This window comes from Opisthocomus hoazin, chromosome 7 (assembly GCF_030867145.1).
Source record: "Opisthocomus hoazin isolate bOpiHoa1 chromosome 7, bOpiHoa1.hap1, whole genome shotgun sequence".
Lineage (NCBI taxonomy): Eukaryota > Metazoa > Chordata > Aves > Opisthocomiformes > Opisthocomidae > Opisthocomus > Opisthocomus hoazin.
In genome coordinates, this window is record NC_134420.1 from 24275151 (window position 1) to 24301995 (window position 26845).

The 26845-nt window shown below is 41.7% G+C and overlaps 1 protein-coding gene across 1 annotated transcript in view; it reads right to left on the minus strand.

Annotated features, from left to right (window-relative positions):
• Window positions 1-26845, minus strand: part of PAMR1 (peptidase domain containing associated with muscle regeneration 1) — a 59759-nt gene that overhangs the window by 5185 nt on the left and 27729 nt on the right. The window contains exons 6-9 of the mRNA XM_009935243.2: window positions 24674-24781; window positions 5646-5816; window positions 2809-3021; window positions 1122-1188 (exon numbers count right to left, since the gene is read on the minus strand). Coding sequence (XP_009933545.2) covers window positions 1122-1188; window positions 2809-3021; window positions 5646-5816; window positions 24674-24781 — 559 coding nt within the window. The remainder of the gene's footprint in view (window positions 1-1121; window positions 1189-2808; window positions 3022-5645; window positions 5817-24673; window positions 24782-26845) is intronic.

Genomic DNA, 26845 nt, shown 5'->3' on the forward strand with positions numbered 1-26845 from the left:
CCATGCATAGGCTGCCAGGGCCCCATTCCCTCCTCACACGTCACCTTGCAATATTGCATAATCCACACTTTGCCTCACTGTTCATCTATGAGATGGAGATCCTACTTCAAGGGATAAAAACAGCCCACAAACACCAGATGCCATCGTGATGCTATGGAGGCAGGGGCCTGTATGGGCTCTCTTACAGCTTGTGTTAATATCTGAAACATTTAACATGAAAAAGACCTGTGTTCAAAAGTGAACTGAGAAACTTAAGCAAGAAAAATCCCCTGATAGCTACTAAAGCCTTCTGATGGCTTCTCAGGGCCATCTCTACAATCATCCACTACAGAGCTGGAGAGTGGGAGAGTATTTGGGAAGTATGTGCTTGTCTTGTTCCTAAAGTCCTGTCTAGGCATGTGCTACTGGCCACTGCCAGAGACAGTATGTGGCTTGGGCTGGACCTTTATTCTGACCTGGTATGGCTGTTCTCAAGACCAAAGATGAGGACAGTTCTTGCACTGCATCTAAAAATAAATGAATCATGTACTGCAAAAAAAAAAAAACTGAACTGAGAAATTACTACTTGGACAAAAATGAACCTGAACATTGCAGCATAACTAATTCAGATTGGGTTTATTTCAAGAAATCAGCAGAAGGGTAAGCCCAGGCAGGGTCTGGTCTTTCGTTCTTTCCTCCCCTGATACTCTGCTTCCTCCTCTCCTCTATGCCCACTCCAAACCCAACTTTATATCAGTTGTGCTCTATTGTTTTGGATGGTGAAACTTAATGTGAGCAGATTATGTTGTTATACCCCCTTCTCTCATTTCTTCACTAAGACAGCACATATTCATATTTTAAGACACATCATTAGCCCCAAGGAGCTGTTCTCAGGCTGTTCTCATAGCCTGTCACAAGCTTGCAAGCCTAATTCCAGCATCATCCAGTAGTTTGCACATTTTTAACTGTGCATTTCTTCCTGGCTGCCTCCAGCAGCTTGCAAACCTGTGCTTAATCAGACCTCCTCTCCCAGCAGCTCTCATTGCTCAGTTATCAGGCTAAACACACAGGGTGGAAAGGAGAGGAAGGGAAAAGCAATCACGTTTTTTCTTTAAACTGTAGTGGAGATATTGCGTTCTCACCTTGACTGAACCTGCATTGGAAGCACTTTCTGTCTCACCAGGTCAGAGATCTTTGGCTCTCTGCAGGCTAGAAAAAATATAATGTTGCATAGTACTTTTCCACATTCACAGCTCAAGTGTTATGGTTCATACACATTTCCACTCTTTCCTCTCACTAGCTATAGTGGACTGGATGAAGAAAAGAGGCGGTGAGTTACGTGCATTAAAATAAAGATAAGCCCTAAAAACTAATACCTTGGAAAAATACTTCCCCACAGATCACCAGATCTATCCCATTTACAACAGTGGAAGCAACAAAGCGTCTTCTGCACTGGCGCTTCCAGCCATGGCAGGAGGTTTGTCCACTAGTGTGTCTGAATGCCAGATTTAGACCACTACAACTGATGGTTTTGAATCTGAGAAAACTTTTGCAATAATGGAGTTATATAAGAATTACTTCGTTTCCATCTGTGTAGCCACACACAGCTAATCCCAGTGACTTGGCATACAGAGAAAGCCTGCAAGATGTTACAGACTTCTAAGAGTCTGCTTGCTTGTGCACCCATTGGAAGGAGCTGGAAACGCCGATTCAAAGGAGAACACTGCAGAGTTACTTCAATATGCACACAATAACAGAAGGGAGATCCAGAATTTCTGGTTTTGCATATTCAGTTTATTTACTTCATGAGCAGGATAAAATATTCAGGTTTACCAGTTCAAATAACTCTGCCAGGATCTCCTTCCTGCTGCGCACAGTGGAATAAAAGGAATCTTGCAGGCCGGATTTTATCTGTATGCCTGAGCACTTGTTTTCTGTGGGATTTAACAATATCTAGCTCTTTGTGATTACTGTGTATGTCAATGTTTATGTCATTATCAAAGTTAACATCAATAAAGATGCTTTCCACAAATTATTATCGTCAATAAAGATGCTTTCCACAGATGATTAAACACTTCAGGGAGAGAGTATTTCCATCTAAAATAACAGAACAAAGCAAATTCCTTAGAGGACAGACATATTTCCTTATATTATCATTACTTCAGTTAAAAAAAATCCATTAAAATACGTGTCAAACAATTGCTTTGGGAAAATGAGTTTGGTAGTTCCCCAGCCCGAATTCATTCATCCGTTCCGGGTTTTAGACACACTTAGAGTAGCTCCAGGTCAACAGCATAATTCCCTTTCTAGCAAAGTATTTAAAGATGTGTTTCAGTGTTTTGATGGATACAGATAGTTTAAGCGTGTCCTCAGGTGGTTTTCTGAATGAAACCTTGAAGGCTACAATCTACAGGCTTGGCCTTTTACACTCATGACTGGTCCCATTGACTTAAAAGGATTGTGATAGTAGAGCTCCGCCCTGTGACAGCAACTCTGATGAGACAATTTCCTTCTGTTTCAGTTCCCTCATGATCTTCTTTAATTTTCATCTTACACAGGCTTTAATCCAAGAATGAGGGTAATAAGGGTCTTAGGGAACATTCTTTTCTGTGTTTAAAGATGGAAACATCTCCTGGAACTGCTGGCATCTTCTCTGGCCGAGTTTAGCAGCCAGTAGAGCTGGCAAACTACCAGTCTCAGTATCAGGTGTCAGTCAGACCGTTTATTCTTAGCAAAAGTGATTGTTTGGTGAGTGTAAATTATATAAAACAAACTCCAGTAAAACCATAGCAGCTTTTGTGAGTTGTGGTAGAAAAGATTGTAAACTACCTTTTATGCAGATTGGCTGCTTCCCTGACCATTCTCCATCATCTTGGCAGGTCCTCTGTTCATTCCCACTAAGAACATACGAGTTGTTACAAAAGAAAGCAATGATTGTGCCAATTTTTGCATAGCGTCCATTCAAGAGCCCAGTGTCTTCTACTACTCTTCTGTAACCATTGAGTGGGCCACCAGGGTCTGAGCATTTTTTTTCATCTAGAACTAATGATAGGGGAAAAAAATAGTAATCATTTTATCAAGTTCACAGCATTATTTTCACCCATCGGCTTGCTTGGCATTTCATTCAGATGTTACTACACAATCTTCACTTTATTAAAGGTGCCTTCTCAAGACCCATCTGGGATCTCTGTCTTTGAAAAGATCAAATATTAGAGAAGAAATGATAACACAGATGTCTGTTTGTAATACACACTTTAGTCGTCATTGAAAGCATAAGATTCTCAAGTTGTTAACAAGACCGTAAAATGTAGCTGACAATGCTGAAAAACAACCTTGACTTTACATGATGTTAATGTCCCATTAATATTAACAGGGCTACTTCAAGAGCATAAAAGGATGCACTTAAACTATTTGCAGGAAACAGGCTTTTGGCGTTCTTTTCCTTTTTCTTCAATACTTTCAATACTTTACTGGACTTGGATAATAAAACTAGACTACTTAATTTTAGTTTTATGTTTGGTTGCATTTCAGTTTCTCAGCACTAAGAGAGAGATCTTAGTAATCCAGGGAAATACGGGAGCTGAAAGAGAACATCTATATATATATATAAATCATATATATATAAATTTAATATGGAAAGCTTTCTCATGCTAGGTTCTGCCTATAAAACCTCTTTTACTTCCTCCTTCCCAATATTTTCCTTCTTTTTATTTGTTGTTTTGGCTTTTTTTCTCAATAAACTGAAATTTTTGGCCTAAATCTGGATGACAGTATTCCCTCTGTGATGCTAATAGATGCTTTTGCCTATATTTATCACTCCTCTGCTCTTTCTGTTTAGCATCTGAAAAAGTACTTTTTTTTTCCTTTGGATTTCATCTCAGTTTTCATGTCAGGCTGACAGTAACATGCAATTCTGTTTAACTGCTCTGTCTGATGTCTCATTGCATGATAACCAGTGAACATCTACTTTAGACAGCTTGCGATGGTGCTGCTCTGCGCATGGAAGGCTTGAGATATCCAATGACCAGAAGTGACCTCTTCACGTCACTGCTTCAGACTCGGCTGCCTGCTGAGCCTCAATTCACAAAAGCACCAACATAAAACAAAGCGCTTAAACATTTATTTAAACCTCTGTTTTATCAGCACAGTAACGGTGCATGGGTACATCCCTGTCCTCATGTCACCAGACAGAGCTCAGCTCAGCAAAGCCTGTCAGCACATAGCTAACCGTAACAGTACAAGTTCAATGAAGAGCATACACTCTTAACATTGAGTATAAAATGCAAGCTAAGCATATATTTCAGTGCTTTCTTTAACAACATTGGATTTTAGCACACGCTGAAGGTTATATATCTACTCAAATACTTTTCCACATGAGTCATATTCAGTAAACAAAGAGGATGTCTGAACTTCCTCTCAACCAGGAGAAAAGGAGCAGCAGAGCCTTGTCTCCTTTTAATTAGGCTCCATTTTTCTTCTCTGTAGCTCACAGGTTCTCTCACTTGCGAACAACAAGTCACTGATAACTTCATTGCAGCTAAAGACTACAGGGAATCACCCACAGTATAATGCTTTATTTGCAAGTTGTCCTCTGCACTGATCTGATGAGTGATGTTTCCAAATGTACCTAAGCTTGACCAGATAAGTCAATGGGGGCCTTCTCTTATTTCATGCTATGCATATCAGTAACTTGAACAGTAATTCTCTTCTTCACTAAGCTCTGGGCTTTGACTTTTTTTATGGATTAAAACAAAGAAAAAACATCTGGGAAGGAGAGACCCAAATTACACCACCTAGCACTTCACTAACAGCCAGGTCTAGAGACAGATCTTTCAATAGATTTAGCCAAGGACATTATGCAGCACAGACTTTAGCACAATCCTGATATAGCATTTACTGCAACTGGAGACATTCTCTCTAGGCAAAAGAATGCCTATCAGTTGCTCTTTCAGATGAATTTACGTAAAGCGGTTTCACAACACTCCCCCCCGAATTTACATTGTTTGCAACAACACGCTTGTGAAAGAACTTTTCCAAATGATAACAATTATTCTGGAATATGGAAATAAAATTGTGCACTACAAAACAACTAAAGAAAAATTAAAAGTGTCTTTGGATGAGAAGGGGCTTGGAATTTCACAGCTGAATCAATATGAATGGTGGGCATGCTAACTTGCACAGCCAGAATGAATAGAAATTCCTTTTTTACCAATTTTTTTCTAGGATGGGAATTCTGTCAAAATAAGAGTCTAATCTTCATGCAGTAAGCCCCTAATCACCGCCACAGAGTGCACCAGACTTCTGCAGAGAAGGTACCAGAGGTACATAGCAATGGAAGTAGCTATTCATCGTTAGACAATGTCCCTCACTTGGTTTTGGTCCTAGACATTTCCAGCCTGTGTGTAAGAAGGATGTATGCCTGAAGTCTTTGAGGAACTTATTTTTCAGTCATTTGATGTTTCAGTCAGACCTTTACATAAGCAAGTCTCGCAGGCTTAGGCTCCAGCAGAGAAAAATAAGAATCCCTAGTGCTTCTTAAAGACAGTAAAGAACACCACGTTAAGCCACAGATCTACCAAATTTCAATTGAGATTTGGATATTCTAGTTTCATGTGAACACAATGGCCAAAACATTTGATAAGAATCAAAACGTAAAGTGACCTTACCACATTCAGGATGATGTGTTGACCAAATCCCATCAAGCTGACAGTAGGCAACACGGCTGCCTTTTAAGCTGTAACCTGCGTTGCACTTGAAGTAAACCTGGGCCCCATATTTAAAGTCATCTCCTTCCACAATACCATGAGCGGGAGCACCTGGAGTCCTACACATCACCACTGACAGTTCAGATATTTCAAAAAAATCCACTTTATTACAAAAACAGGACATGTTAGGATGATTCTTTATTCAGAACATTGAGAAACCAATTAAAATGGGCACAGAAGCCAAAATTACAAGACAGGTATATGCCAATCTTTAGAAAGTTGTTTAGACGTCAGTTCTACACACACTTAAATATACACTTACATATACACCACTTTTCAAAACATATTTAGATCCATTCAGTTCAATGGGATTACTGAGAAGTGTGAACTGATCATGTGCATAAGTGTTTGTATTGCTAGGGCTCACCTGCTGAAAATATTAGCACTTCAAGCACTTTCCACCTTAACAGGGGTTTTGAATGAACTACCATGCTTGGTCAAAAAAAAATTTAGAACCTTATACTGAAATTCTTTCAAAATCTTCTTTCCATTTTTATATAGTTTTTCAGATAACCTCACTGAAACATTAAAGCATTATTATTTGTGTAGATAAAACATTATCATAATGACATTAAAAAGGAACCTTGATATTTACCAAACTCTGATATTTACCCTTTCCACAGGGTTTGCTCTATTGGGAAAATACCTACAGACAATGTTCTATTTAACTTCTGCAAGTAGTAAATATTAGATTAAACATCATAAGCAAGATTTCTCTGCAAGCATCAAACCAGCCATACTAAATCAGAACTAAGGTCCATCCAGCACAGAAACTTGTCTTCAATGGTGGTAAGCAGCAGGTTTGATGGAAGGAATATAAAAACAGAGCAAGCATACAGAATACTTTCCTGGCATATTCTGGCAGCATTCAGCAATGTGGGGTTCAAGGACTCTCCGAATTACAATGGTCTTTTTACTGTAACGTACCCTGGTGATTTTTTTTTTTAACATTAATTTGTCTGAGTATTTTCTAAACTCACCTATATACTTGGTGCCCACAATATCCTGTAGCAATGAGTTCTACAGACAAAGTGTTGTGTGAAAAACACACTGCCTTCTTTGGTTTGGTTTCTAGCCTGCCACCTGATAATTTCATTTGATGCTCTCTACTTTTCCATTATCAAAGACAGAGAACATCTGTGCCCTATTCACTTTCTCCAAGTCACTTTTTAAGATCAATTTTCTGTATGTAGAAATTATATGTATATATTTCTGTATGCAGAAATCACAACAATGTAGGAAACACAGGTTTTATTATCTACACAGTTATGCATGTCCCTGTGTGTCTCTGGCTTTGCCTGGCCATTTGTTCTGGAAAACTGCATAGGAAAGGATTCAGTGCAAGATTTAGAGAAGTGCATGGGTTTTTCACCTGGGACCTGTGGTATTCTGCTCAAGGTAGATAGATGAATGCTAAAGAGATCATCCCTACTTTGTACTTATGGAATTTGACTTTTTCTGTTATGCCTCGTAGCTAGTTGCTCACTAACCTACAGCCAAATTTTTGATCCTTACACTTCCAGAGGAAAAACTTTTCTAAGGTCTCAGCCCTGTAATCCTTACACAGAATAAACATGAATGCATCTATTTATATGGATTGTGGACCAGCCAATTATTCACATAAGGAGGAGATTCTTGAGTAACAGTCCTAAAGCAGCAGCATTCGCAAGAACAAGGCTCCGCAGAAATTCCCCTCATTTTACGGATTACTACAAAGAGCAGACAATGGGTCGGCACAATCTTTTGTGCACTGGTAAGCACAAGTCTTGGGAAGAAAAATTGTCTAACATTTAAGCGTTAGAGAAGGGCCCAGACTCACTGCTCCAAATCAAAACACATCCAGTTAGGGGAGCTCAACATTTCCTCTCAGCTGCATGTGTTCTACATCAGTTTCATCTTTAGCAAAAGAATAATGATAAAAATGCCACAAAATTAGTTCCTAGCCCTTGACATTTCTCATGCAAAATATAGGCACACAGACATATACATGCATATACAGGTGCACATGTTTATACACAAGTGCATACATAAATGAAAGGCAAATAATGGGAGCATAGATTTTCTAGGTGTTTCAAATTCTCAGAACATTTGTCTTCCCAGTCTTGATCTTTGTATTCCCAGTCACTCCCTCCATATCTTTCTCTGAATAGCAATTCATTTCACTACATCCATATTTCTCTCTTTCAATGCAAAGTCACACTCAGCTTATCAAATGAGAAAATAAGATGATTAGAAACATCTGTGCACCACTCATATTTCTCCTTTTTATCATAAATACAGGTTTTCTCTTTTGCTTGTGGTCCAGTTCAGCTCTGCAGGGCAAATGTTTTGGTGCTTTTGTGTTCTAGGTCCACCCTGGAAAAAATGTCATCACTTACTTTTTTTTTTCCACAAACTCTAAGTATTTGTTCTTTTTCAGTCTCCTAAGTGATTAAGATATTTAGTTTCTAGTCCTTTTGATTTGCTCTGGTTGCCAGACTTTTTTTAGATTCTCTGTGCCAGTGTGACCCATCTGGAACAACTCTGGTTTTACTTATGATGTAAATTCAGTGTTTCATGCACAGATTCATTTAGTACTGGAACTATGGCCTAGAGTAGAGGATATGGAGGCAGAAGGTCATGAGATCTAATCATAGCTATAAAACTGTGGCCATGGGTAAGTTGCTTCATCTGCTGTATCTAACAAACGAGAGCATCCCTTTCCTCACAGGAAAGCATTAGCTCATACTCACTTGTCACAGAGTCACTGTGGGGTTTCTCTGCTTGCAAAACAGCTAAGTATTTTTAACAGATGTGCCCCTTTTGTTGCCCATGCCTTTATCTCCTGGTTGTCTGTTCTCTTGTAACACAGGATCTTCCCTCCTGGTCTGTCCTGTTCTTTAAACTTTGCCACTGGAGGCAAAGCCACCCATTTCATTTTTCCTTTGGATCACTTTGCAAGTTTGTTCTTTCTCTCTACAAATTAAATGTATTTTTGAATCTTGAGATGTTCCCTGCATCTCAGTACCAGAGCTGAACTCCCTGTTTTCAGCTATGTTATCTAGCCCAAAAGTCACATAGTGCCTGCCTCTACTGCTTTGGTTTGAGCTCTACAGCTTTTTTTCCCTATTCAGTTTGACTTGCCTTTTATCCCTTTCACCTAATATGTTTCAGGCAGCTCTTTTGCACCTTTTCCCTTTAGTAGTGAACACTTCAGGCAATGGAGTTTTGAACAGTTGTTGTGAAGGGAATCCTAGCCCCTGTGTGCTTCTCTCTTATCTTTTTGTGGATAGCTTCGCATCAAGAGTGTGAATTTGACTGGTTCTTACATCTTTCAGAATGTGCAGTATGTTCCATTGAATTTTAGGACAGCCTCCTTTGTTTGAGATATTTTATTAAACCCTTTCAACATTCTCTCCTGGTGTAAGACTATATCCAGCTCTCCAGCAGACATTTCTCAGAAGTCAAAAAGAAAGAAAAAGAACATTTTGTAAATGTCATTCATACCTAGCTCTGCCCTTACCCTCTGGTTACACACACTAGCTATAAAATCCAACCACCTGAGCCGACCCAGTTCCCTTCAGTTTCTAAACTCTCGAAGATACTTGGTATGATTTCAGATTCCCTTGCCTAGGCAGGATGGGCCCGATCCTGCCATCTACTGAGTACTTCTGAGTATCAATCCTCCTCCTCTGCGTGGCCCAGCTTTCACAGTCAGGCGGGCTGGATCCCGCTCACAGCCCTCACCCATCCACAGCCATCCTCATCCCACCTTGTACCCACCCCCAGCTGTACCTGTGCCTGGTCTAGCCCGACCGCTACAGCAGAGACGGGGCTGTGAGCTGTGTGGACAGCCCTTCCTCGGGACGTAGGCGGTGGGCTGGCCAGGAGCGCTCCATGGGCTTGGACCCGTCCTAGGTCACTAGTTAAACTGCTCTGCTCCACATGAAATAAATGATTCCTACTGCTCTGTGACTCTGGCTTCCCACCTTTAAGATGTCTTAGACATGTGTCACTTGTGCTGTGTTTGGCTATAGCATTACTTGTCCATAGCCAAATGAGAGAGGAAGGAGTAGGAAAATCTGTCTTGATAACCCATGGGAGGACGTTTTCACTGACACGGCAGTGGTTAAAGAAAGAACTGGCTTCTATAGGTCTTAAAGGCCTTATCAACATTTCCCTAGTGTTAGTGCAGTGCCCTCCGAACAGCAGTCACTGCCCAGCTTCTCACAAGACTAATGCTGTACCTTTCCTCTCAGTGCACTTTGCAAAGCAGACAGAGGAAGAAGCAAAAGACAAGGTGGAGAGCTTCAGACAGAATTATCTACGAAATGTACCATGAAGTCAGCAATACTCACCCCAAACTGTAAGGTTTGAGACAACTCTACCTAAATGGAACTAAGAGAGTCAGGATTTCAGGTTGCAGTGCTTGGTCTCTGCACCTCTCTCTCCACAAACAGAAGACCAAAGCCACCAGGAACCCAGAGAATTAACTTGGTGGCTCCAGAATTCTCCTATGGGATGGTAATGGACAGCCAAATATGAAAGACATTCATTCAAGGTCTGCCAAAAGAAGTCTGAGCAACCTGGAGACTCCACGAGGGTCAGGCTGATCCCATTCTTCATGCCATGATGTCATCACACCTATAAAGATTCTGGTGAATTTATATCTAGAAAACAATAGGAAAACTGGAGAGATTTCAGGGAGACGTGAAATGAATGGTAGGGAAATATAATCTTGAGAGTGACTAAGAGCTCAGAATGACAAACCTGGTCATGCACAAACTAAAAACTACAATAGTCTAAAATCTCAAACCAGAAAGAATACAGTAAAATGTTGAAAGGAAGGCAAAGAGGTATATTCAGACAGGATAAAACTAAGAACAGGAGAGAATTCTTACTCAAGAAAAACTCTACGAAAGTGTCCTTGACAAATTTTTGAAAGGCATAGTAGGCTGTAAGTGGAAATGCTATGAGTCTCATCATTTGAAAATTGAAACTCCAGCTAAAAAAAACCTGGAACAGACTTTGGAGAGAACAGAGTGGCACTAGCAAGCCCATTATGAGTTGAGAGATTTTTTTTGGTTTTAATTTTTCCATATTTTGCTACACCATGTTGTTCCCGGGAAGTTCCACAATTAATCTATACAGCCATATAGGTAACCTTTGTCTCCTTAGGGTCTGAGGTGAGTTTTGGCCTAAAACAGCTCTGTAGAGTTCCTAAGAGAACAAAGTTGGAAGGTATGAGACAAGGTGGCTACAGACAGCTCTGGCAGAAATGCTTAATTGTGACAGCCCAGTCAGAGAGAGAATAAAAAACAGAGCTGCCTCAAGCATCTGTGTAACAAACTCACAGATTCCTGATAAAATTTATTACCCTTCTTGCCTCTTACTTTGGTGTCTTGGAAAAAAGAAAACAGTATTTCTGTCCTATATGAAACATTAAAATGGCTCCACATTTCACAGACAACTTTCTGCAATCTGAGAAAAACTAGACTAGAAGAACAGTAAGTTCCTGGATTTTTAAGTAAAATGTTCCATTATTAATAATAACAGTGCAAATTCTTCTCCCTTTTAAATTATATGTAAGACACATTCCTCAGATCTGAATTATCTGCCATTTAGAAATAGTTTTCATGGTCTTTTTATCTTCAGTGAGATAAATTAGATGAACTCTTGAGCTACACTTTTCTCACTCCAATGTCCTTCAAATCCTGCCTGATGGAATTATCATTTGCTTTTTTTCCATGGTGCCTTCATTAAATGAACACCATTTTTTTATGCTGCCTTCCTCTCACCCACTTCCTTGTTAAATAATATATACCCCCTCACACATATCATACATCATCTCTAAATTCTGCACAACCTTTCAATAATGTATTGCATGCCTGAAATAAATCTAATTTCTCATTGCTGGTACTAATAAAAGGTTTACATTTCCATTTTTGCCCTCCCTGAAAAATTAGGTGCAAGGGCTTGTAATTGTATGGAGTTTTGTTCTTAATTTGCTTACAAGATTTTTTTAATACTGCTACTGCTAAAGAAATCTATCTTGTCGCATATTCCCAGGTCAGGGTTTGGCTTTCGGGCTGACCTGTGCTAATGTATATAGCACATTTTGGCTATCTAGTAGTGGCTCTGGGGAACATTCTTCTAGGTACTTGTAATATTGCTTTTGCATAAGGTGTGCTGGCATGCTCAGTGGAGGCCAAACACTGAAAATGGCCACAGAAACTGCACTTGGTAACAAATCGGGGAGTAGAGCAACTTTGGCTGTTATGAATCCTAGCATCTGTCTTCTGCAGTGAGAGAGCGAGCTACGGACTTGCTCTGGGACCCCGGGCGCAGCCATCCTAGCCAAACCAGTCTAATGAACATCAGAGAAAGCCTGATAGAGACTGAAACCGATGAAATTTAAATAACTATCCTCAGAAAGAGGACAGTTTGTCAGGATAAATCCTAAAGAACATTGTTTTCTCCAGTGAATGCTATCATGACCCATCATGCTGCTAAAAGCCACAGCAGCCCCTGAGCCAGAGAAACGCCATGCAGGGAACCTCAGCATCAGGGTTTTGGATCCTGAGTTCTGGGGTTTCCTGGCTCCACAGCAGTGGCTGGCAAGTCCTCTGGAGCCAGAAAACCTGGAAGCCTCAGAAATCACAGCTCCAAGATCCTGTTGCTGGAAGGAGCATAACATGCAGAGTATGTGGAAGTGATTTCTTTTTTCTCTCTGATTAAGAAAATAATAATTAAAAAAATTCCAGCACAAAATATAAATTTCTTTGAAAATTTACTGCTATGAAACCATTCTAACAGAATACTCCCAGCAGCTCTACCTACATGCACTTCATGGTGCTCACTGATATTTGCAGTTGCTGCCTATGACCAAGCCTGCTTAAGTCAATAGTGGTAAATCCCATCAGGTTTGACTTTTGGCCTGCAAGTCTCTGATTTCATCAAATTCTCTTTTTTGCTTAAAGTTTTTTATTTTTTTTGAGGGCAAGTCTAATTACTTGACTACCTGAGTATCATTATATAACAATACTTAGAGTTTATAATCACTGTATTTTCAAAGTTTTTTATAAAATTGGTGTCTGTCTGCATTTTACTGCCGGGGAAGCTATAGCACGGAGATATCAAGAGATTTACCTGAAAGCAAAGAGTGAGTGAGTGGCAGAGCTAGGAACAGTCCTGTCATCTCCTGATCTTCTTCTATGATTTAAACTGACCCAGCTATGTGCAGAAACCAGCATTAAAGCACAAAGCTGGGTCAGTTTAAATGTGTATTACATAATCCACACATTATTCTCAGCAGCAGTGTCTTGTGCAAAGGTGATGGAGCCATATGGGAGAAGACAGTTCAGTGTGCCTGAAGGCAAAGTACAGGAGTTCAGGAGAGAACCAGCCATGAACAGCTTAGCAGTTACTTAGCTGGGTATTGTGATGCCGTTTGCAAAGGCCCATGAGTAAAGAGCTTTTCTGAATTCAGACTTACAGAATTTGTTGTCTTCACTCACAACAGAGCGTATTTCCCTGTCTTTGCCCATGAGCCCATGATACCATTTCTTCCTACACTTATCCCTTCTCTCCCCAGCATGCATCCACAAGGCGAGGATGCCCCAGGTTCTCACAGGGTTTGCTGGCAGAAAAGAACTGATGTGAGGGAGGACTTAAATGGCTCTCCTGAGACGTCATCCCTCTGCAGCTTGGCATAGCAGCCCGGAGATGGTTAATGCCTAACACATAAACCCACAGAGGCTAACTTTAACCAAAAGCATAAGGGCATGGGCTGTCAAAATGGTTTTGAAATGGCTGTGTCCTCGAGGAGGGAATGAAGTGAGGGACTTCTGAAGGCCGTGGCTCAGAGTGCTTAGGAGAACTGTTTTTTTATTCCTCCTCATCAGCAGTGAGCAGGGTTTCAAGCAAGCACAGGCGTTTGGCAATGGATGTGATGAAACAGCCCACCAGCATCGGGCGGCATCAGGCATCTGCGCAGGGCTGCCAGACCTTGATGTATCAGGTCACACACACTATGAGGCAGGAGCCCTGGCTCCACACTTACTCTTTAGAAGTCCCAGCATTCTTGTCACTGCTGACCCTCTCCCTGAGCCTGCAATCGTTTCAGCACAGGCTTTGTTTCTACAAGGAGCAAAATTCACAGTGCTGGAACTTACACTCAGGAAAGAGCCTGACGTCTGATGCTGCTCTCAAGATTGACTCTCAGCTCAAGCTCTCCTGAATAAATGGTAGCAAACACTTCAGGATCCACCATAAGAACATTAAAATTCTTGCCACCACCTCCATGCACCTCCCACCTGTCCTACACTGGAGAGCGCTGCTGACTAGGAAGCCACACACTGACAAGCAGCCCAGCTGTTCTCCTCCAGACCTTGGCAAGAGCTGGATGTGAATGAGACCAGGAGAGGCTGGATGGCTTTGGCTTTGCTATGTGATCATCATTCTTCCCCACAGCAGGAAGAGACTGCTGGGAGCTGAACCGCTTTGGAGGACAGGTGGTCTTGGTCAGGACTCTCTGAAGGAAATGCTTTCCAGAGGTGGTACGTGTTTACATGGGCTGTGTCGGAGGGGGCTGGTGATATCTAGCATGCTTGCTTGTTGTCTTTGTTGCCCCTCAGAACTTCTACTTTTTGGAGCTGGCTGGCAGGCTCTGTGTTTTAGGCGAAAAAAGAGTGTGGCTGCAACTTTTACAACCAGAAATTACACGGGGGTGAACAAGGAAAGCCAGGAGTGCTAAGGTTTGGGTTGAAACTTATTTTTTTAAAAGCAAGACTCTCAAAGCAGAGAACAAATACATGCAAACATTGCAGCAGATCCTGTATAGGAAAGGGCAAGGAAACCACTGTGATAAAAAGGTGTTCGCAGTGCTGGCAGTGTTTTCTGGAATAAGGAGACTCTTGGACCTTGAAGAACAAGGATGCTCTGAACAGCTACAGCTACATACTCCAGCAGCACTGCTCTGCTTGGTCATGCCTGTCACCACAGACTCAGCAACGATCGGATGAGGCATTAGGGAAGGGTCTCAGAGGTACCTCCAACCTCTATGTTATCACAGGCACTTCATCTGGCAAGGCTGAGATACCAATAACCAGCTCCACAAAGGTGCCCATGTCATGGTGATTTCAATAGCTAAAAGAGCAAATAGGTGCCTAAATGTCACTTAGGAACTGGCCTTCAGTGTCAAATACAAGATGTGGAGGGGTGTCCTGGTTTCTCCCTGTTAGTTGGTATAGTGCTGTGTTTTGGATTTAGTATGAGAATAATGTTGATTACACACTGATGTTTTTAGTTGTTGCTAAGTAATGCTTATACTAAGTCAAGGACTATTTAGCTTCCCGTGCTCTACCAACTGAGGAGGTGCACAAGAAGCTAGGAGGTAGCATAGCCAGGACAACTCACCCAAACTGGCCAAAGGGATATTCCACACCATATGACGTCACGCTCAATATAGAAACTGGGGGAGTTGACCAGGGGTGGACAATCGCTGCTTGGAATCGGGCTGGGCATTGATCTGTGGGTGGTGAGCAACTGCACTGTGTATCACTTGTTTTGTATATTCTATCATCATCATCATCATCATCATCATTATTATTATTATTATTATTTCTTCCTTAACTGTCCTATTAAACTGTCTTTATTTCAACCTGCGAGTTTTACTTTTTTTCCGCCATCTAACCAGGGAGGTGAGGAGTGAGTGAGCAGCTGCGTGGTGCTTAGTTGCTGGCTGGGGTTAAACCATGACAACAGGCAATAAGGATTATTTCCCAGAAGTGCCCCCCTGCATTGCAGTAGCTTCCATTCAGGTTGCTGTCAAGAGAGGATTTGGGATAAACTGTCTCTATCCTCACCTTCCTTCATGCCTCTTGTGATGCACCAGGACACATTCTCCCAGCTCCATGTCCAGCTCCAGCCACAGCTCACACAGAAATGCTGGGACAGACAATTCACCACAAAGATTTTTGCCCTTAATTTGTCTCCCGTGAAAGAGTCCTGGAAGTTCACATCTCTCATTGTTGCATTTTGCCAGTCCTCACATTAATCCTGGAAATGTCAGAGGAAATCATAACAAGAGCAGCTGATCAGGCAACCCCAAGTACCAGAGATTGTAGATTTCCAATCCTGCTCTCTGGGCCTCTTCACTTTTGCAGTGGTTCCACCAGCTAGGAATAATTACACAAAACTATGATGTAATCCCTACTGAAACCCAACTCTTTTCATTCCCCTCCAGCCAATTGGAACTCACCCCTGATGTTTTCCAGCTCCCTGCTTCTGTGAATGAGACTGTATCCCTGTGAAAATATGCTTGGATCACCCACTGTGATTTATTCATCCGGAGGCAATTTGGAGGTTGCTGCTTACAATTAGCCACTTGATCTTTATCAGCATTGTTCTTAGCCCTTAGAAAGCTGTGTCTCTGGATAGAACCTTTCCGGTGCTTGGATGGCCTATTTAATTATACAACTGGACCTGTTTGTGCAGGGGATACTGGAGTGAGTGAAATCCTAATGATCCTCAACATTCATTTTCTCTATGAGCAGCAAGAACTAATATTTAGAATAAGTCCCCCAATGTGTCCCTTGGAAAACATCACAATATCACACGGCAGAGGAGAGCACTGTCTGCTCAGGGGGAACATTGTAGGGCAACAGAGAAGCTGATATGCTTGTTATTATACCAGATTACAAAGGAGAGTAAATCATCTTGAGGTGTTTCATTTTGGAGATGTCAGCTTTCCAGCTAAACAGGGACAAGTCCAGGCAATGCTGGATGAGAAAGACACTCTAAAGAAATGCATATTCCTTTGAAACAATGTTTGTGAATGTGCATTAACCAATTAAACACCATTTAATGATATAGATTCACCCTAGCGTAGCTGACAGAATAGTTTATTCAGCCTTTTACAAGTATCTGAGCTGGATTTCAGACAGAAGGGAAGATCTGGCATTGCCTGTTTAAGAAAAAGAGATGGAAATTACCAAGTGTTGAGATGAGAGTGTAGGGAAAAAGAAAATGAAGGGAACTAAAAAGCAGGAGAGTACTAAGGAAGTAGCAGGGCAATTTGTTTGGCTGTGAAATGCAGTTCCTGAGCTCTCAAAGAAACCAAAGAGGAGTATGGGAGCCATAAGAAAGCACAAGTGGGATACTGCCTGGTCGTTTGTGTCACCATTCCTTCCACCTGGGGCCATTCCACCTTGGCAGTGTTTTGTATCAGCTGCAAACAGCGTGCAAGATAGTGAAATCATGCCCACAAACACAACAAAGGGAAGTGTGTGAAGTAGCTTGCCTCAGAGATGTTTGAGCATCAAACCCTCAAGGAGGAACAAAGCCTTTGAATGAACTTTGGGGGGAAAAGAATGAAACTGTCAGCATTCAAGCATGCTGGTTATTCCAGCAAACTTTCAAAGTAGTTTTAAGGTTACCCCAAAGCACTGCCAGAATGTGCAGTCTGTATGCTTGCACCCCAGAAGCTACAGTGTAGCTGAAGTCTTCAGAGAGGGCAAGTAGTGGTTAGGGGCAGAGACCCCAAATCTATCATCTACTCTAGGCCCTTCTCTCATTTCTTCTAGCTCCAAAGAAACTCTCCTCCACCTCAGCTAGGAAACAGAAAATATCTCCATCAGCAGCTTAAAACTATATACCATCCCCTTGTCATCGTTGACCTTTGCAAAAGGTGGGGGTGAGCCTAAAGTGTGCCAGTGATGCAGACTGGTTTTTTGGCCTGCATGCAGTTATTCTGTGCTGAAGAGCTGATTTATGCCATACATGAAAGCATACCTGTCAGGAAGACTTAGTCTCCCAAGTGATTCAGTGATGAAGTGACAAGGGAAAGTATCTTTGTCCCATCCAGATTGGCAAGAACACCCGGAATGTAGCTTGGTCCAACCTGACCTCCCGCAACACTGACTTCTCCTTCCACATGGCAAGTCATAGCAGGGAGAATCCTGTGGATGATTTTGTCCCTACGGCATGTTAGCAGGCTGAGGAAAAAGCTCAGGATTGTTTTGGGCTGGGGCAAGTGGAGATGCCCCTTGAATCCATTTCATGCGGTTTAGAAATACACCTCTTTTCCTACGGCAGGCCTTCCCTTTGACGGTTTACATTAACGAAGAGACAATTTTTGATTTATTTAGATGATAGCAATGCCTGGGGCTATGCTCTGGGCAAGAATACTATGGTTTTTTACGAGACATGTTTCATTTTCTGAAAGACTAAAAAAAAATGGCTAGTTAACAGACACTGAGAAAGTAACAAAAGGACAAGAGGAGTTGTCAGTAAAGCAGATGTCCTGTCTCTTTCAGCCTTGCTGTCAGCTACACTTACTGGAGTTTCAAAACATTATAAAAACATTATGAGATCAAGCACTGCTAAATGGAATGAGCAACTTCCTCTCAGAGACTGCATGACTTGCCCAATCCAACAGTGGTATTGACAGAGCTGAAGGAAACAGCAGTCCTAGGGACCAGTTCTCTGCAGGCTGATTCACCAGAAGCAGTTCTTCAGTGATTGCTTCAGATGTTTGTAGCAATTTCCATCCTCAGCCACCAACTACATTTTTCTCTTAGGTGTTTCTGTCCTCTTATGGGGCATCCTGGCTGCTTGTGTAACAGGAGCCGATCAGCTTTAGTTTACCACTCAGTGAATTAAGACAACACAACATTGATGTTAGGTTACCTAAAAGCACTAGGCATAATGTTTGGTGGTTTGGCAGTTGCTGTGTGAACAGTTCCAGCATCCTTCTAGCCAAGGGAGAAACCTCCAGGAAATCTATTGAAGTGAAAACCGGGAGCAGAGATCTCTATCTCCACCTCAAGCCAAGCCCTTCACGCTCACACACTAGGCACTGAACAATACAGATCTTGCTGCGTAAACACAGGATTCTCCTGGAAAGGAGTATACTGTGTGGCAGTATGGGTCAGCAAGGATAAGATCGTAGGAAACGTCTAGCCAGCATCACAATGTTCTTCTGCTCAGCTCAGGAGAACAAAAGAGGGCATTCTCCCACCAGAACCGAACTCTAAAGGTGACTTATTAAAAACCTCTCTGAGGACTGAGGTACTACTGTCTCACCTGGCTTTGCAGATATGTGGGTCAATGAAGGTTCCTGTATGACTGCACTGGCTATGTCTTCGCTGCAGGATTATCTCACCCTGTCTGAACTAACTGTCCTCCTCAGCAGTCTTGCCCATAAAGAGCAGTTTAACCAAGTAATAGTGCTCAAGACACAAGCAGCGATACTACATTGCCTCTCAGAGGGAGTCCCAGGAAGGTTCTGGAGAACAAGCCACCTCTGAGGGCATCCTGCCTGTGTTCATGCTACAGGGCTGCTGTATGACAGGCTAAAGGGTGATGCTGGTTTAAGCTTTAGCCTGTAACCCCTAATGGGTCTGTGAAACCTCCTGAGAACTGCCACATTCCACTTAAAGGTTTTTGCTAGTGTGTGGGTCTCAAGGCAGGTGAACCCATGGATTGTGATAGTGAAGAAAGGCCACTAGCATTTACTCTTTAGCAGTTCCAGGTATATACGTGCTTCGGCAGCAGCAGGAGTTGGGTTCTTGTTTCCCACCCTATACATGTAAGTCCACAGGGAGGACAGTAGAAATGTGATGGAGAAAGAGTGGCATCAATCTCATATCTGACACAACCACCAAAAAAGCCACCTTGACACAAGTGGGGAAGAACTCTCTCCCTTTAAAAAAGCTGTAATGAGCTATTTTCCACTGGAAAAAATAAGCAAAAGGCAACTAACAACCAAAAAAAGCCAAGGGCAGGGCTAAGAGTAGGGAAATTAAGACTCGTATTTCTTTTCGGAACATTTTATCTCTCTGGAATGGGACTGATTTCCAGGTCAGAGTGGCAAGAAAGGGCTTGGGGCATTTGGTTATACCTGAAGTTCTCCACTGTAATCATGCAGCATATGCATGGTCTAACACGTGGGCTGCAAATGGCACAATACGTACCAGTGATTACAGACATTGATTACGGCACTCCTTGAAACCTAGTACTGAGTCTTTCTGACAAAATTTTAAAATCTCCAAATGTTCCTTTAGAAGGCTCTGCATTACATGTCCATGGTTAGGTAAGAAAACTAGGTTTAATGTCCAGAACCTTTCCCCAGCGCCTCATGCTAGACTCTGCTGGGATTAAAACTCAGTCTAGCCTATGCCAAGCACTGACAGCTGGGCTCAATTCTTCCATAGCAGAACTAGGCAGGGGGTGATGGAGTGTCAATGCTTTCTCCTTATCTCAAAGTCAGTCAGTCAGTCCGTTAAGGGTGAGGCCACCCCTAAGAACCAGCCCAAGTCACAGTTGTATGGGGCCAAGAAGGGTGGAAGGGGATTATATCAGCAGTGGGGAAGGGCCTAAAAGCTATATTCAGAGGCCTGATAGAACATAGTAAGACCAGCCCCAGCAACATCAAAGGCTACAGCAAGGAGTTAGTTTATACAGCTTAGTCAGTTGGATTAGACCCTTCATTAGGATGCAGAACAAATCTCTTCTCCTTGGCAGACAGGAGTGAGAAACAGAATAAAAATGGAAATCGGATCTGAGCCCTGAATTCCCCATTCAGCACGAGTTCCTCTTATTTGCGTAGGAACTCTTGTTCGCCTGGCTTTGTTTGAAATAAAGGTAACAGGAAATTTCAGGGCAGGATGAGGTCAAGGTCTCTTGCTTTGGGGCCAGCAAGCCCTGGGAGGACTCTTGAGTCAGAACACCCCGTCCTGGGAGGAGGACAAGCAGAGGGGGAGAGCATTTGCCATGGGGTGCCCGCAGTACCGTCCCTATACAGCTGCATCTTCAGCAGGCAAATTGAATGCTGAGACTCTGGAAAAGATGTTTCTTAGTTTGCGTTGAATAAGCAGTTGTCACGCTGTATAGAGTCATTGGCAGTCTGGTACCTGAGTGGATGCCTTTTAGCACGCAGAGCACCAGGATGAGGCCACTAGTCAGCTTGTCGCTTTTTCCCTAACGTGCATCTTTTGAGGAAGTTGCTGCTCTGTTTCAGGGTATTGCAAGCTAAGAGAACAGTATGATCTGGTTTGGGGGTTTTTTAATGCCCCTGATTACAGGATTATTTGCATTAAAATCCACAGAGGTCAGACAGAAAAGCCTGGGTTTGACCTCAGTCGTGTCACAGAATCACAGAATCACAGAATAGTAGGGGTTGGAAGGGACCTCTGTGGGTCATCTAGTCCAACCCTTCTGCCCAAGCAGGGTCACCTACAGCAGGCTGCACAGGACCTTGTCCAGGCGGGTCTTGAAGATCTCCACAGAAGGAGACTCCACAATCTCCCTGGGCAGCCTGTTCCAGTGCTACGTCACCCTCAGGGGGAAGAAGTTCTTCCTCATGTTCAGACGGAACTTCCTGTGCTTCAGTTTGTACCCATTGCCCCTTGTCCTGTCGCTGGGCACCACTGAAAAGAGTCTGGCCCCATCCTCCTGACACCCACCCTTGAGATATAAATTTATAAGTATTTATTAGGTCCCCTCGCATCCTTCTCTTCTTCAGGCTGAACGAGCCCAGCATGTCAGCATGGCTAAAGGGCCATAGGAAGGGGTATGCAGGTACACTACAAATTCAGTTTAAGATCAGAAAGAACACCGAGTATTTAAAATAGGAATTAGTTTTCTCTAGTTACTGTATCATCATAACAAAGCATGCCTATGTGTAAGAAGGTATTTGTTGCTGGTCTCTAGGACTTGTCTTTATTGTGTTTTAGGACAGAAGAAAGAAGGAAAGATGTCACTCTTGGTTAGCATTTCTTTTACAATTTTTTATAGATTTTTTTTAAAACAGTCTCTGGAGTGAAATCAGACATATTTACATAAGCTATTTCTTGCCCTGAAACAGGACTGATTGAAATATTAACAGCGGTTAGAAAGATACATACCCGCATTTCACTTCATTCTGTTGAAGCCTTTAAATCACTATATTAGCCCCTCAAATGGTAAACAAAAAGACAATTTCCTTGCTGCCATAGTAGAAGAGAAGAGAGACTGCTAGCTGTAAGCAACCTGTGCCTTTAATTATTATATTAATATTGCTAATTGTAACTGACAGAGCAATTAGGGTTGAATATTACCCTGGGAAAGCAGCTTGACCAATGTTGATCATCTTGTTAAAGAGATGGAATTTAGTTTAAGAGAGGAAAAAGTAGGTTCCTTGTGGTTTATCTCATTAAGGTGATTTTCATAATTCCAGCAGTGATTCCCACATCTTTAAAACTAAGCTTGATAACAGACAAAAAGACACAGCTGCATTGGAATGGTGAGGGACTTAGAAGGTTTCTGATTCTGTCATGAAATGTCCATTGCTGAATTTGCTTAATTTGGCCTTAACTTATTCCTCAATGAGATCATCCCACAGTCTCCCTTCCTCTGAATTATGTCTCTTGGATTTCTTTAAAACCTTCATATCTCTCTGGACACCTTCTGTTGCACCACCTCAAATCTTCTACAGGCACTTAACATTATGGGGCTCTAATTTTCTTCTCTCTTTACCAATTTCTTACCAACGTAAATCCATTGACTTTAACGGGATTGCACCTGACTTGCTCCAAGAAAACCACACTGAAAGAATCAGCCTCATAGTGTCCAAAGTCATATTCAGTATTCCAAAAGTGACCATTTTATGATTGTTTTCTGCAGAAATAAATTTATTTCCCTTGGCTCCACCTCACAACACAGCACTGTTGCTGCAAGACCTAACAGACAGAAAAATTCTGAGCATGACACAATCTCCCTTTAACATTTAAACTGCAATACTTTTCGGAGAACTACATGACTAATTTTTAAAGAATTACAGCCACAGATATTTTTTCCTTTTCTCTTCCTTTTGCTATTAAAAAACAAACCAAACTTTAGTTTTCTGCCATTTTCCCCCCATACACTGGAAAATACTTAGGATACATTTTGGCAAAACTGAAGGAAATATCTTAAGTGAAAAGTTCTTCGAAGCCAGAGAGAACAGATATTTGTCATGATGTTTTCCCACTGTGAGGTGTGCTATTCACATACAAGAAAAGAAAATCAACCTTTATCTATGCCATGGAAGGCAGCAATATATGTGCTGGAAAAAATATTTCCTAGCACAAGGAAAAGGCAAGCATACAGCTGCAAACATCATAAAGTAATAGTATTTTTTCCACCTAAACTGCTCCTTCACAAAACAAACTACAGGATTCCTGTCAAGTTTAAAATCTCACCGTATATATTTTTAAGTGTCTCCTCCCTTTTATACTGTTAAATAAATAACTATTTATACCTATACCTTTCGTTGTTTACAATAAGACAGAAGTCTCATCCTATTGTTTTTCAACTACCTCCTCTGTTGTTTGCCCTGTGTGTTGCATGGGTTAAGTTTCTACACTGGAATTACGAAAGAAAACTAGTAAAAGACTGTGAGCTTCATTTCTTGCCTTGACTGTAGTGTAAAGCCTGACAAAATTGCGGTTGAGGTTTGCTGGAAATTCAATTAATTTGAAATTTAGGTTGGTTCTGAACCAGACAGGAATCTTTTCCTTTTTTTAACTCTCTCCTAAAGACAGGAACGAAACTAATCTCACCGAGCAATTGCAAAGAGCCTGGGAGATTCCAGTCCCTAAATGACCTGCTAAACAGCTACTCACAAGAAAGAGGCTGTTAGCAGAAGAGCCAGCCATTTAGGAACCCTCAATTTGCAGCAACCCCCTCGCTACAGAAAACATACCAAGAATCTGTGCAATCTGGCAGAATGTGGCATGCTGTTCAGAACCGAAACTTCTTCAGGCTTATAGAAAATGTAAAACTACCTCTCCTCTGGTCTGCTGGGAGAAAAGTCAAGTATTATGAGCTACTTCTGGATCTGTAGAAATCAAAAGGTCTTTTATCTCAAAATGATCCATGCAAGGAGGTACCATGTCACTATGATTTAACTTCCCTGATGAAGTAAAAGCAATTCCAGGAGAAATCCATTCCTGACAATGGCATGTGTGGGGAAGAGATTTTGAAGTAGTGAGGTCTGGTGTGTATTGGTTGCTCTGACACAGAACTGAAAGCTCTGGAAGCAGGCAAGGCATTGTGTGTCTTACGGCCGGAGTAATGTCACAGCAGGGCACAGTAAGCCATGCTTTCTGTCTTGGGCCAAATATGATCTCAAGTGGATTTCACTAGTATCACTGAAATCCTCCAGGGTCAGCTGGAGCTTTAGCTCAGTGACTTTAAATATTGCACAATGCTCCTTTCAGCTGGTAGAGAGGATACAGTCTTTATCATAGCAAATATTGGACAATCGTTAACTCCTTCTTGCTCTTTCAAGCCCTGTTAGAGGAAGACATTTGCTCAGGCATGAAGAATTAAATCACTAGAACAGACAATTGAACTCATTTGAACCCAGTTATTTTGCAATTTGCTTGGCAGGACAAAACCAGGTGTCTGACTATACATACAGTGAGGACCACCAACACAGATATGGACAGAATCTATCCTTTTTCATTTGTTCTGATCCCAAGTCTCTGTCATTCATGGTGCCAGAACTCTACTTTTCAGTGGCTGTGAGGGAAGACAAACTTCCTGAGACTGACTCTGGCTAGAGCATCAGGTGCAGGGCTCAGCTGGGGTATGTGCTTTTAGAAGACAACAGCTGATCCACACAGTGGAAAACAGCAGGCAGGTATATCTCTGTCTGATAAGGCTAGTCCATTACAAGATTTCTTGTGTGCTGTTTCCCAGCTCCAATTCTGTTTTACCTTTTTACACATAAACCTCCAGATCTATTCAGTGGAAATCTTCATAAACTTCAAAGCAACATGTCCTAAAAAATGCCACAAGAAGCTCAGTGCATTCTCTGGCACTGTGACTGACCTAACCCACACATCAATGACACTCCTAACAATTAATTGCCTGCATCAGTGACAACCCCGGAGGCTGGTCATACACACAGTGCCTGTACTCACAGTTTTCACAGCGATTCCCTGTATAGCCAGCCAGACATGCACATTTGTAGGTACCACTTTTGTCTAGAATGCACGTTCCATCATGAAGACATGGAGATGAAGAACAAGCTATAAAAGAAAACCAAGAACATTCAGGATCTGGGATGGGAGTCCTATCTATTTTTCCTCATAATGGCTGTGTCTTGGGGTAAATATTCTGTACATACATATTGTATAGTTATTGTATAGTGTATATGTATATACATATTCTGGTTAAAAGTTAGGAAGACACAGCAAAAGGCCTAATGCACGTCAAAAAGCCTTCTGCTCTTCTTTCTTACTTACCGGAGAGGGGATCTTACAGGGTCAGGCAGTTTTTTCCCAGCATTCATCACTTACTCTTACCATTTCCTTCTAACTGTAGTCAAGTGGTGAGAAAGGTTTGTGGAAGAAAAATAATTTACAGCAAGCTCCAACAGTGTTTAGAGCTTAGCCTAAATTAAAGAAGTTTAATATCAACCTACATTTCTACTACCATTCATCCCACAGTTTAGGGATAAGTTCTGAGATCTGTGGTTCTGGCAGGTTTTTTGGGCCTCGTATCTTGTCATCCCAGACTTTGGGAGTTGCTTTGCCCATGAGGAGCATTTCTTTGGTGCTGGGTTCGGGAAGATCTGAATGGTCATGATGACCTTAAGTCTGCTGGGGAAGCTCTTGCACACCACAAATCTAGCAGTGACACACATCAAACTGTACATATTAGCATAAATTAATATCAGAATGTGTAATTGTGCCATTTAACGTCAGCAAATTCCACTGCGCAATAATACACACACTTTTTTTTGTGCCTGCTCTAAGGGGAGATGAGTGACTAAAACATAATTTACTCTCAAAAATACAAATAACACATTTCCACTTAGATTATTTTCCAAACTGAGTGTGGGTTTCAGCAGACAGAAAGTAGAACCAAAATCTCAAGATTTAGTTCCAGTTTAAGATTCAAGTAACTCCAACAGCTGAGGCATTCGGGATCTGATGCCTTGCTTTAAGTCCACCTTAATAAAACCAGACTCTGCAGCAAAGTTCACATCTGGATCCATACCAGAAGTTGAGCTCAGTTTCATCTTGCATTGACTACAAAATATATTCCTTGCCATCTTAAAGAATTTTCCAAGCATACTTGATAACTTACAGATTAAACTTTGAAATCATAATTGATAGAAAGGTCTGCATTCTAACTCATTTATAGATCATCTTTGTCCTTCCACACTAAATACACTGATTACTTTGGTTATAACAGAAATACGAATCTTTGTACCAGCTGCTGAGTGTTGCAACCACAAGCAACCAGCCCTAAGGGACCTATGGTGAGGCTCTGTACTGTTACATTTAAAGCATTCTCTCTGCTGCAGTCCAGAAGGACAGATATCAGAATCAGCAGTTCTCCTTGCAAAGACTTCACTCGAAGCATAATCTTTGAGTCACTTATGTCCAGATGGCAAGAGACAAGAAATATATAGATGCCACATATGGATTTCTCTGGAGATTTAATGTGGTGATGTAACAGCAATTCACACATGGCTGGGCAAGGAATATCTTCCAGGTCTCATTGAAGACTAAGGTCTGACTAAGGACAGTAATTATTCGTTAAAAGGAATATATATGTGGCAATTGTACTGTATCCAACTAATGTAAAACATCACTGAGAAAGGGAAGGAGCAGCAGAAGAGCCTCTCAAGACTGGTATTTTGTAGTCACTGGTTTGAAGCCAGTGAACTTTCAGCTTTGTCCTTGCCCCAGCTTTGTCTCATGACTCTGTAAAAGTATGTCAAGTGAGCGAGGGTAAGTGCCAGATACTGTCCTTGAAAATGCCTGATACTCAAAAGCACTAAATATTTTTCTTTTTTAAAGGAGTCTTGATTTCCTGGCTTCAGTCAAACAACACGGGACAGTACTACAAAAGGTTAAAGCCCCTATGTTGTGTCAAAGATCACTAGCTTGGGGATACAGAAAGTAAAGCATTATTGAAATTCAATAACAGGCTTTCATCTAACTAGATCCAGCATATGTCTGCTCCCTAAGAGACCCTGATGCCTCTCCATCTGGCCCCCCATCCTTCTCTTCTGAAGTCTGTTGAGGGACTTCTAGTCACTCATGACAATTACTGGTTCCCATCTGACACTTGGCATGGCA